Consider the following 12,741-nt stretch of genomic DNA (forward strand, 5'->3'; position numbering starts at 1 on the left):
CACGTCCATAGGGTGACCGCGGCGCTGCGCCCCACACCCACCGCCCGTAGGGTACCCGCGGCCCTGCGCCCCACACATCCACGTTCATTGGGTCTCACGGCCCTGCGCCCCCCCACATCCGCGTTCATAGGACTCTACGGTCCTGCGCCCCCCAACATCCACGTTCATAGGATCCCACGGCGCTGAGCCCCACACCCAACGCCCGTAGGGTACCCGCGGCCCCCACACATTCGCGTTCATAGGGTCGTACGGTCCTGCGCCCCCCCGCATCCACATTCATGGGGTCCTACGGCGCTGCGCCCCCCCATCCACGTTCATAGGGTCCCACGGCGCTGCCCCCACACACCCACGTTCATGGGGTCCCACAGCCCTGAGCTCCCACACCCACCGCGGTAGGAGCCCAGCGGCTCCCTCACGCTCAGACCCACGCGGGCAGGCTCTGCCCAGGCCCCAAAGCGGCGCGCTCAAGCCCGACCCGCTCCCCCGGCCGCCGGTGCTGGAGTCCCCTTTCCTTCCTAAAACTCCTCCTGATGCTGCAGAGATCGTTTTACGCCCTGAACAGTAGCCCTCTCTTCCCCTCGGCAGAACCCTCTGGTTTTGTGGGCATAAACCCCTCCAAACAGCGAGGAAGGCCGTTTAAATGACTGAGTTGGAGATCTGCTGCCGGAAGGTTGTTTCGTGGCTTTGCCTCTACGCGTTCAGCAACTTCTGCTGTGAATTGCGAGGTTGGCGCGGCGGAGGCTCGCTCGAGCAAGCCCTTAGGATTATCATTTAGTCCATATTTACGCTGCCGCTCAACTTTTTCCTCATTCTTACTTCAACAACCGATGCACAACTACTTAAAGCAGGGTAAAGCGAAGCCCCTCGCCGGCTTTCTGGCTGGAAACGAAGGAGATTCAGAAAATGTAGCGATGGGGAAGTGGTTCCCTTTGTTCTTTCATTGTTTCTGCGCGGGCTGGCGGGTGCAAGGACAAACACTTACCTTCTCTTCTTTTTGCTCCAAACACCAGACGTTCCCATCAGCCTCAAAATACACAGTCCACCTGGAGAGTGGCTAGGACTGTCGGTAGAGTTTGTATTCCATTCTCTTTCGCTCTCTGCCCTCTTTCAGCGTAGGATTAAGTTGCCGAGCACGTTGCTGCTAGCTGTAGCCCCCCGCCCTAGCGAATTGGTCACGTTTAGGACCCTCTAAGTCCACCCTAATTCTGCCAGTAGAATTGAGGGTATTGGAGCTCTAAATTTTCAAAAGGAAAAGGGCCTGCAACTACCCCGGAAACTTACGAATAGCCTGACGTTTTTCACCACGGTATTTTTGCGCTATATCACCAAATGGAATTTGCCAAGAAATACTGAATAGTTCTTCGGCGAAAGTATTTTTTTTTTTTTAAGTTAGACGTTGCAATGCGCTATTTAGACAGATGGAGTGAAAGGCAGGTCTGTGTCGGCATTTAACCCAACCAGTGCGCTTCACATAACGTTTGTTGTGCCATGTGTTTTAAAAAAAGAAATACTAGAACTGAAAAAGGCAGGAAATAGAAGTTTGAATTATAATGTTGTGGAACGACTTAAAGAGAAGCGTTCATTTGAAATTTATTAGTGTAAAATTTGGCCTCGGGAGTGAAAAGTAAGTTTTCAAACTTAAAAGACTTAATTTTCACTCTAAGGTTCCAAAATTAAAAAGCGAATTTTCCGGTGAGTGTGTGCCCAGCCTGATGGGCATCCCTGCCCCAAACCCTGTTTAAATCTGATGATAATGTGATTTGCTGAAGTCATGAATATGAAATGATACTTGTGTATCCATAAATGTGAACTTGCGATTTTTTGACCTCCCGTTTTTTGTGTGTGCTCCCGGGAGGGGGGCTGCAGCGGTGGAAGCCAGCGATTGGCTCCAGAGCTCGGAGAAGGATTTGGGCTGGGGCCAGAGCAACACAACCAGAGGATTCCCTTCCCTGAGACCGCAGGGGCCCCGTGTCTTGTCTTCCTCTCTCCCCTCGTGGGCGCTGGGAATTTCAGAATGGCTTCAGCAATAGGCCTCAACACTTAGCGTCATCATTTTAGTGTCTACACATTTAGTCCTTGTGTCAAATAAACAAAAACTTGGGCAACCCAAATAAATTGTGGTTTGGGTATTTGTATATTATTTAATATATCAACTTTGAACCTTACTATCTCGGATTTTTTTTTTCCTATATCCAGGATCAATTGTGAAGGCCCTTGTGTCTCATAGGAAAAATACTGCAACAAAACAAGACAATTGGGGGGAAAGGCGTTTGCAGTAGGAAAAGTGGCTTTTCTGTGATAGCATTTAATTGGAATTAAAAGATTCTTGAGCTGTAAACATTCTTTATTTATTCAGTACACATAAGCAGGCATTGTCTTATCACCATCATAATTATGGTGTCCTTTAAACTGGCTGATAGCAGGAAAGATAAGGGAATGTGTCTGTAGATTTAGATCAGGTCTTGCTCCTTTCTTTCTCTTTCCCTTCCTACCTCCCTTCCCATTCTCTTTTCTGCCCTCCCCTTCCCCCCGCCCCCATTCCTTCCTTGCTCACTAGGGTCCCCCAGTCCTTGGAGATGAGGAGAGCAGGAAGACTGTGGCCTAACCATTTCTTACATCAGGAAAGTGATTGTACCACACCCTCCTTTGAAACAACACATAGCCCTCTTGTCTCCTCTGTTTAGAACTGCTTTTTAGCTTCAATATGTGTTATCCGAAGAGTTGCTTATTAGCACACCTGTATAAAATCTTGTCCAAGAGGGTTTGTTGCTTTACCTTTGTCTAATTTAGAAAGCACACTCTTAAGGCTTTTTCAGAACAAAGCCTCACAAAAACCCCTTTACCTCCAAGGATTTGCAAATTTATAAAGGCTGCATTGAATTCAAGATGGGTCAGGGGAGCAAAAAAAGGGTAGGAGGTCACTGCGTTTTGATTATGGGTCAGTAGACAACATGGCATATATTCTGTGTCCCAAACTTCTGTTGAAAACAGGATTTTAAAATGCCTCAGAACAGAAGGAAGGCCCTTTTGGAGACTTACCCTGATTTGTTTGGAAGAGACAAAAAGAAAAAAATTGAGGAAAATATACTGACTTATAATTTGTTGTTCCTTCCTTTAGCTCTTTCTTCCTCCTCATTCCCATTTCCCCCTCTCCAAAAGCAGAAGTGTAATATTAGATAAATTTAGCTAAAGAACTTTTGACTGCCACACAAGATTTTATTGTCCCAGAGCCTCAACTAATTCAGCCATGCAAGATTTTAGAAATCATTTTATCCTCAGTTATGTCCTAAGTATTAAGGTTGCTTAGGGTTCCCAGTCGTAGGGGCTGCTTTTATTCTTCTAACCAGTACACTTGCATTTTCGAGGGCTTCCTAACATCCCTCATACTCTTTTCTGTCTGAATTCACTTTGGACAAAATCTGCCCATCCAGCACTAAAACAAATGTATATGGTGAAGGGTTAGGTGGTGGTGGGGAAGGGATGGGTGGGAGATGTCCTCATTTAAATTATGTATGTATGGGTGAAAGCTTGAAGGAAAAGGATTATTTTAATGCTCCTGCATGTTTTAATTATATAACAGTTGCAGCGTAGAAATGCAAAAGTACTCTTTGGTTTTCCTTCAGGTTTTCAAAAGAACTTTCCCCATTAGTAAACTACCCCAGCAAATTGCTGCTGCATTTCCCAGCTAACCATTTAAAAGACTGTAAATGCCGTGTGCTTTACTTCGCTGCAGAGGAAAGAGGTCAGACTGAATTGCAATGGTATTTAAACATAGAATACAGGGAAAATAAATCAAAATAGAGCATCAGGTGAATGTAGCACACCCATATGGAAAGAGAAATATGTTCTTATCTTCACAACCCATCCCTTTAAAAACCAAAAGTGTTGGTTTTTGTTTTTTTTTTTACAATAAATGTGGAAGTGGATATTAAGAATATATTTCTATCTGCACATTTTTCTAGAGAGGATCTTCCTTTAGCAAGCAGCTTTGTCTCCAAAGCCAAAACCCTCTTTACTGTAAAATGTAGATTATGTGTCCCTCCCTGGGTAAATAGTCACATTTAATTAATGAACTCCGTGCATATCACATATATGCCTAAAATCACAATACAGGACTCCCTGAACCCACAGAGATGACTGTACACATAAATGTCAATTTGGGCGTACCCACCCACATATGCACATGCATCTGAGAACATGGAAGTTAATTTTTTTTAAAAAATTGAATATAGTCTATCAGTTGAATTGGGTTCGTCTTTGATTGTAGAGGCGGCTGACATGGTTAACAAATTTAGCAAAGAAACCCCCTGGCTTTTGAGGAATAGTACTTCATACATCTGGATCTGCACATCCAGGCAAAGTAAGTAAATTATTGCATAACTTTAAGCATAATTGATAACAGACACCTTTAATTTTTCATCCCCATTCTTTTGGCCAGTCTTCGCATTAATAATCTAAGCCATAAATGTTGGTAGCTATTGATCGAAATCCCCTGTGTGCATGCAAATCCATCTTAAAGTCCCCTGCCTTTCATGTGTGAGCGCTCAGGGGCCTCTGCTAGCTCTTTTTATCGGGCTCGACCCCCAATGTGCCTGGAGAAGACCTCGGCTATGCAACGTGTACTGATGGCCACAAGAAAGCTGTCTGTCACATTCTGTGTGTGCGTGCGTGTGTGTGTGTGCGCACGCATGCACGCCCACGTCCACACACTGACACTCACACATACACACACACATGATGGGGAAGTTAAAGGAACAAAAGAATGTATTGGACGGGAAGAAAGATGCATAGCAGGAGTATTAAAAATGTGTAAGTGTAAGGTGCCTAAGTGCAGGTACAGAAGGCGCTTGCATGTATAATAGAGAAAGACATTTCCCAGGTCTCCTGACCTTTCTTTTTCTCTATTTGACCCAATGGATTGTTCCGTTAGTTAAGACGATATATACAAAATATTCTACTTGTTTTTCAAAACCAACCATATTGCCAGTATTTTAAAGGTGGAAAAGGAGAGAGAGAAGGTGATTTTGAAATGGTTACTAAATCATGTTGCCATATGCAAAAGGGTGTGTGTGTGTGTGTGTAAATCTAAATAGGAATCCAGAATAACAAACCACCTGGCAAAAAAAAAAAAAAAGGCCACTCTAGCCAACCTTTTATAATATCTTCACAAAAGCTTTTCCTGGGTTTGCTATTTCTTGGCCATTTGACTCTTTGGTCTAAATCTTAAAGCTGGGGGAGGGGATGGGGGAGGTGGGGGGCGGGAGGGAGGAAGGCTGGCAGTATATAAGTACATCAGAAGGAATTTTTAAACATTATTGTCGCAAGCGGTAGGCAGACTCCAGTCGTTCTACTTTAAAAAACAAACATCAGCATCTGCTTTTCCTCGAAACTTTGCCTTCTGCTTAAAGCTTTTGCATTTTGCCTCCTGCGAAAGTGAAAGAAAAAACGCGGTGTGATAGATCCAGATGCAAAAGAAAGCCAACTGGGTGGATGGTATTAGCTGTGACGAGGCATTGTTCACTGCTGCCTCTCCGTTACGTTTAAAGCCTGAAATATCACGAGATCCATTCAATGATCCTGCTCTCATTCAAGGGACAAAAATGTAATTTGCTGTAGCTCTGACTTCTTGGATGGAAATGCTAGCTTTAGATTTCAAAGGCAAGAACTAGACATCGCGGTCTGTACACACATTGATGAAGTTGAAGAGGGACGATTACATCTGTGCTGAGTGCAACAGTAGTCCAGGGCTGACTTCAAATCCCAGCCTCCTGAGTTACAGGCTCTCTTAAATAGACTTCCTTAATTTCCGGATGCACTTCTTGAAATTCCCAATTCTCTTCAGAATTCCTGGGAAATTGCAAGGGGGATAAGAGTGGGGGTGGGGTGGGGAACCGTGGCCGAGATTTCATCTTGTCAAGCAAACTACCTTTTTGTATCTCTGAGTCCTCTTTCTTTCCTTTCTCCTCTCTCTCTCTCCCTCCCCCCGTCTCTCATTCTCTTTCTCTCTCTCTCTCTCTCTCTCTCTCTCTCTCTCTCTCTCTCTCTCTCTCTCTCTCTCTCTCTCTCTCTCTCTCTCTGTCTCTCTCTCTCTCTCTGTCTCTCTCTCTCTCTCTGTCTCTCTGTCTCTCTCTACAATACCTGCTCTGGTAGTTAATCCAGAGCAGGAAAAGCTGGAACTTTTGAATTAGAAGGAAGAAATTATTGTACTCCCCCCGCCCTTGCAGCCTCAGAAATATCCGTTTATTCTTTTAAACACACGGATGTGTCTATTTTGGGAGGAACACGGAAATATATAAATGCCTGGGTTGCATTTATGCTGTAGCTGCAAACAGCGGACAGGGAAGAAGATTTTGCCGAAATTTGCAAAGCAGCCAGCGAACCGCTTTGGGATCGTGGTCATGCGGCTGGGAAAACCCTTGCTCTCATTTGGCACTATTTTGGAGATCCTTGAAAATGACACCAAAATGTGCCCTGGTTTGACTACGAAGAGGTTAAATCATATTGATATCCATCCAGAATGATTTTTTTTCTTCAAGCACATACTTGGCTTTCGTGGAAAAAAAATGGGAGTTGCGGAGGATTCACTGAAAGTCCCAGCCTAAAGCCTCGTGGAGCACTGAAACGGGCTGCCTCGGACATCAGCACTTTTTTTTCGTCGTTATTACGTAAAACCGCTGGAAGCACCTCGGGTGTTCACGTTTTCTTTTCTTTGCTGCAGAAGCGACTTGCTCCCTGGAATTCTGACCTGTCGAGTCCAGTAGCCTGCCAGCGGCTGTGCTGGGGACGCGGGGGCCATCACGCCTGCCACCCGGCCCGGTTAACAGTGAAAAGTGCACACATTTCTGCCTTATCTATGCCTTGTTGTGGTTCTGACGTGAAACCACCTCCTCCCCCCACAGCAGAGAACCGAAATCCAGTTGAATTGTTACAGTGTTTCGGAGCTGAAGCCCTGAACTGCTTCCTTGGCCAAATAACTTTGTTTCTGATTGTAAAAAGGCATTACAGAAAAAAAGGAAATCGAGAGAAATTCGAAACGTAAGTCTGTGCCGGGGAGGTTCACGGCGCGGGTTTAACTTTGGAGCTCCCAGCCGGTCTCCTTTCCCACTCCCAGAAGGGAAATACCAGGCTATTCTGCACATTTTCGCTTGAGCTCCATTTTCCAAAGGAAAAGGGGGGCGGGGTATATCTATTTAGGCTTGATAATGTTTTTAAAATCCCTTTCCTTTGAAATGGTAATGGCTGTATCGGTAAAATGCAAATAAAGCAAAAAAAAAAAATAGGCACTCTTCCTTTAAAGGCGAATGTACGGTGGTGTATATATATAATTTTAAGCGTCCGCACGCTGCTTCTGATGAAGTCTGTGAGTCGGGCTGTGTCTGAGCTCCCATAGTTTAATGGAAAGATTTATATACCGACTGTATTATTTACTTTGGGAGGGGAGGTGGCAGTATAAGGGTATGCTAATTAGTGGGAGATTTTGGGGGGAAGGGGTGGAATATCAATTTTTATTGCATCACCTGTCAGGAGTGTCCAATCAGCGCTGGCTTTAGGGGAATTAATTGATGAAGGTGTCTCCGGACGAGCTCACTTCACTCTGTCATTTTATTTGTAGCTAAAGCAGCGGCGGGAATAGCAGCTGCATTTCTTTTCTCTTTCTCCCTTCACATTCCATTATCATAGTGCTCCAGTGGAGAAGGAGGGGAGAGAGGGGCCCAGGTACTGATCCGCATCGTGGACTGAGGGCAACACACTGGCAGATCAGACACCGGATGGTTTTTTTCCCCTCTTTTTCAAAAAAACGAACACCAAAAAAAAGCAAGGCTCGAGTCAGTGTAATTTCATGGTTTTTTTCTCCCTACCCCCACAAATTTCGCCTAGAGTTCGGCACTCCCTTCTCCGGGAATAACAGTCTTTGTTATTTTATTAGCAGGATGCCTTGAGACACACGCAGCATCTGGCGGAGGATTAACATACATACATGTGTATGTCTGCGTCACGTATATATTTGCTGCAAATGGTGGGGATCATTTAGTGCCCGAGATGGGAGACCTGAAGTCAGGTTTTGAAGAGGTGGATGGCGTGAGGCTCGGCTACCTCATCATTAAGGGGAAGCAAATGTTTGCCCTCTCCCAAGTCTTCACGGATCTGCTGAAAAACATCCCGAGGACGACCGTGCACAAGCGCATGGATCATCTCAAAGTGCAGAAGCATCACTGCGACCTGGAGGAGTTGCGGAAACTCAAGGCGATCAACAGCATCGCCTTTCACGCCGCCAAATGCACGCTCATCTCCCGGGAAGACGTGGAGGCGCTCTACACCTCCTGCAAGACCGAGCGCGTGCTGCGCAGCAAGCGCCGCCGGGCCGCCCGGGCCCCGGCCAGCTCCGCAGCCCCGCCACCGCCGCCCGCGCCCCCCGCGCCCCCCGCCGCCGCCGCCCGCCCGGGCCCGGGCCGGGACCCGCGACAACTTTGGCGCGGCCTGAGCGGGGCGGCGCGGGCGCTGCCAATCAGCGCGCAGTCCCCGCGCCCCGCCGCCGCCGCGCGCCTCGCGCCGCCGTTCTGCAAGCTCCCGGGCGCACCCGCCCCCGGCCCGGCGCGCTCTCCGGGCAAGGCCCCGCTCCGCTACGACGCCACCCCGCTGCAGGCCAGCTACGTCGCCTTCCACTCGGACCCCGCGTACTGGCGCAGCCTGCTGGGCGGCAAGCACCCGGCTTCTGCCGCCGCCGCCGCCGCCGCTGCCGCCGCCGCCGCCGCCGCTGCCGCCGCCGCCGCCGCCGCCGCCGCCTACTACCAGGCTTCGGCGGCCGGGCCCCCTCCCAAGGCGGCGGCGGGGGGCGCGGGCGGCCTGGGCCCCCGGGGCCGGCGCCGGCGCGGGCCCGCCAAGGACGGTCCGCTCGCGCCCCACGCCGCGCGCCGCCTGCTGCTGCTGCCCCGGGCCTACCGCGCCAAGGCGGCGGCGGCGGCGGCGGCGGCTGCGGCTGCGGCGGCCGGGGCCACGTGCCTGGAGCGGTTCCACTTGGTGGGCGGCTTCTGCACGCCCCCCCAGCACCAGCACCACCACCACCACCACCACCATCACCACCACCACCACCACCACCACCGGGCCCGGCCGCCGCCACCGCCCGCCCGCCGGCCGCAACCCCCGCCCGGCGGCTGCCCCGAGAGCTGCAGCAGCGACTCCGAGTCCAGTTCCTACTCGGACCATGCCGCCAACGACTCGGACTGTGGTTCCAGCGTGTCCAGCTCCAGCAACTCTGCGTCCTCGGAGGAAGAGGAAGAGGAGGAGGAGGGCGAGGAGGAGGAGGAAGAGGAGGAGGAGGAGGAGGGGGGCAGCGGGGCCTCGGACTCCAGCGAAGTCAGCTCGGAGGAGGAGGACTCGTCCTCGGAGTCCGTGTCCAGCTCGGGCTCCAGCCAAGCATCTCTGGAGAGCATCCGCTTCAGGCGCACCGGCTTCTGCCAGCCGCCCAGCGTGCAGGCGCAGGCCAGCTTCTTGTACCACCTGGCCTCGGCCGCTGCGGCCACCAGGCCCGCCGCCTGCGACGACGCCAGCCGCCTGCCGGACCTCAAGGGTGGCGGCGTCAAAGCCGAGTCGCCCGGGGAGTGGAGTCTGCAGAGCTGGGCCCCTCGAGCGGCTCCCGGGTACTGCCCGGCCGGCCTGGGCGGGTGTTTCGCCGAGCTAAGGAGCGATCGGGGAGCGGAGCTCGCCTTCCCACACTCGGAAATTCCCAGCACTGCGAAGAGGACTGCCCTGGCCCGGAGCTGCCCGGCCGAGGGGCCCTCTCCACCTAGCCCAAAGACAAACAATGCATTTCCACAACAAAGAGTGCTCCGAGAGGCTAGGAAATGCCTGCCAGCAAGTCCCCTCTCTCTTCGTGCCGATCACTCCAGCCTGACTGCCAGGTGCCTGAAGAGTGACTCTTCTGGAGTAGCAACAAATTCAGAGAAAGATTCCAAAATCCCTCGTGGGTCTGAATTTGCCGCGGATCTGCCTTCCTCGCACACGAGTCCTGGGGCGGCTGCAGCGGCCCCCAAAGCCGAGAATACGGGCCTGGACCCAGGCCATGAGACACTGCCGTTTCTGCACAATATTAAAATCAAAGTGGAAGACAGCAGCGCTAATGAAGACTATGAACCTGACCTTATCGCGAATGAGCTGAAGTGCGAGTGCAATGATGCGAAGGGAAACCTGTACGGCATGCCGGAGAGTAAGGAGGAGGACGCCTTGCTGGCCACCGCCAAGGAAGGGTTCGCGTGCGCTGAGAAAGAAACTCCTTCCTTAAGCCCCCTGGCGCGCTGTCAGGGCCTTCCGTGCACTTTAGGTCCTCCAAAACCTGAGGACGGGGAGTATAAATTCGGTGCCAGGGTAAGGAAAAACTACCGGACGCTGGTCCTGGGAAAGCGGGCTGTCCTGCAGACACCTCCAGTCAAACCAAATCTGAAATCAGCTAGAAGCCCTCGTCCCACAGGTAAAACAGAGTCACATGAAGGAACACTGGATGATTTTACAGTTATAAACAGACGCAAAAAGGTAGCCAGCAGTGTAGCATCAGCGGTGAAAAGGCCGTTTAATTTCATGGCAAATTTTCCCTGTCCACCATCACTCATTATTGGGAAGAATGGGGATTTGTGGCCAGCGTATTCCTTAAACACCACCAAGGGGTCCCAGCCTCCTCACAAGGCCCACCCTATCTGGAAATGGCAGCTGGGCGGTTCTGCAATACCTCTTCCACCTAGTCACAAATTCAGGAAATTCAATTCATAAAAATGTTTTAGAAGATATTTTCTGGAACTACAATACGTTCCTTTTGTTGTACACAGCACAGGATGGTTTGTACAAGTCCATTAATGTGTTACACCCATTTTGGAGTCCTGGTTTGTCACATTTTGAAGACAGAAATCGGATTACTTTTTTTTTCTTCCCCATTACGTTTTTTTTTGTTTTTTTTTTTTTTGGTGGAGTAGGGTGGGGGCGGGGTGGGAGACGGCTTGGTTTACATTCCACAGACTACTTCAGGCTAAAGACTCAAGTAAAACTCAGTTACGACGGTAGAGCTGGAACACTTTACTGTTTTGATGCTAATAATGCACCGGGTACCTCAATTCAACTGCTACAAATAAATGTTAAAAGGTTGAATAATAAATATTACAATGAGCCATTAAGTTTATGCACTAGATTGAAGACCTGAAAGTGTAACTGTTAAATCAGTGAAAGTTTGTTAAGTTACATGGTTACACGGTGAGGTGGCAAGAAGTTTCCATGAGCCCCAAATCTTCTTTTCTTGAGCTCTTACTTATGGGGTATCTTTTTCTTTTACTCCCCTCATCCCCTTTCCAAGAGTAGTTGCACTTAAACTTTTTTTTTTCTCTTTTTCTGAGCGGAAAGATTGGGGTGTGAATCCTGCTTGAATGCTGGTAAAAGCTGCCTCATATATTTTGAGTTAAATAAGTATGGATTCTTTTTTTTTTTTTTGGTAACGGGTGTGATTTTGCTTTTTCAGCCACTCCTTGCAATTGGACAAGTCCTTTTTGGGTTCACACCCAGAGGTTCTTAATAAGATGACTCTTACTATTGTCCTGCTTAACTTGAGGTCTGAACCTGACTCCTCAAACTTGCAAAATAATTGAATGTTTCTCCTCATAGCAAGATGCTTTATGGTCTAACTCTTCGTAGTAGCAAAGCAGCAAATACAACCAAGGAAAATAAGAGGAGAGGTCAGACTGGTTAAGACTACCCTAACCGAAGAAAAAGAGCGGTTATTTCAGGGCTTTTTGGTATCAGAACTCAGGCATTTGGATTTTATTACCTTTTACTTTTTCTGCATCTCTAAACTTCTGTTTTCAGACCATCCTGTGCATACAGCAGGAAAGTTTCTACTGCAAGTGACAATCAGAGGTGACTATCTATATTTGCACTTAAAGTCGAAGTAGTTCAACATGCAGATGGCTAGGTCTAGCCCGAGGTAGGGCCCATGCTGGTGTACTATGTTGTGATGATGGAAGCAGTAAATCAAAATTATGGAAATTTGCACTGTTGAAAAGCATGCTTTAGCTTTATTTTCAATTAAAAACACTGTTTAAAATTCCTGGTTCCACACATTCCTACTTCTTCCAGATTGAAAAACGGTTAACAGGAATGAATGGTTTTGTTGACATTTTCACTTGCAATGTTTTTGCCTGAAAGAAATGCATTTATGGAGTTAGTGTTTTGTTGTAATACTGTGTGATGAGGCCAGTCAGGTTCTGTGCAAAACACTGGTGGATTTCTTCCTAAACATCAACAACAAAACTTTTCAAACTTGTTACAAATCAAGTGCAAAAATGTTTCAGGTGTAAGAATATGAAGCAGAGATCTGTTGTTATTTAATGAAATTTGAATCGAATAATTGTTGGTACACTCCCTTAGTCTGACAAATTATGTATCTCAGATTCTGGCCATTTCAAATCTGAGAAGTTGCATTTCTAGATCATAAATCACAAAACAAAACAAAACACCAATGAAATGTTTACTGTGTGAATTTAAGTCACTATTTCTCATGGAAATTCAGTGTGTTTTTTTTTCCCCCTTAACCTTTTAATTCCTACTCCCTTTGGAACTTTCCTTTTGTCTATAAATGTTTCAGATAGAGCTGGATGTTCTCAGGCTAATTGCAATATACGCTCTGTGGTTTTCCTTTCATTGTAAAGGACAGAGGCTGAAAATACCTGCATCCAAAAACATGGGATGGAGTAAATGGATGCCTTG

The 12,741-nt window shown here is 48.2% G+C and overlaps 1 protein-coding gene across 2 annotated transcripts; it reads left to right on the top strand.

Annotated features, from left to right (window-relative positions):
• Nucleotides 1-6,761: 6,761 nt before the first annotated feature.
• Nucleotides 6,762-10,920, top strand: SKIDA1 (SKI/DACH domain containing 1). 2 transcript variants are annotated; one of them, XM_077166119.1, is made up of 2 exons: nt 6,762-7,035; nt 7,928-10,920. In XM_077166119.1, exon 2 carries the CDS (start codon nt 8,041-8,043, stop codon nt 10,759-10,761), a length of 2,721 nt encoding a protein of 906 aa, XP_077022234.1. In that variant the 5' UTR covers nt 6,762-7,035; nt 7,928-8,040; the 3' UTR covers nt 10,762-10,920. The 2 variants fall into 2 exon arrangements, with proteins under 2 accessions (XP_077022234.1, XP_077022226.1); XM_077166111.1 differs by having other exon boundaries at nt 7,023-7,035; nt 7,613-10,920.
• The last annotated feature ends 1,821 nt before the right edge of the window (nt 10,921-12,741 follow it).

The sequence above is a fragment of the Tamandua tetradactyla genome, chromosome 1 (assembly GCF_023851605.1).
Source record: "Tamandua tetradactyla isolate mTamTet1 chromosome 1, mTamTet1.pri, whole genome shotgun sequence".
Classification (NCBI taxonomy): Eukaryota; Metazoa; Chordata; class Mammalia; order Pilosa; family Myrmecophagidae; genus Tamandua; species Tamandua tetradactyla.

Coding starts and splice junctions, on each gene's coding strand:
- SKIDA1 (XM_077166119.1), top strand. CDS start 8,041: ATGGGAGACCTGAAGTCAGGTTTTGAAGAGGTGGATGGCGTGAGGCTC.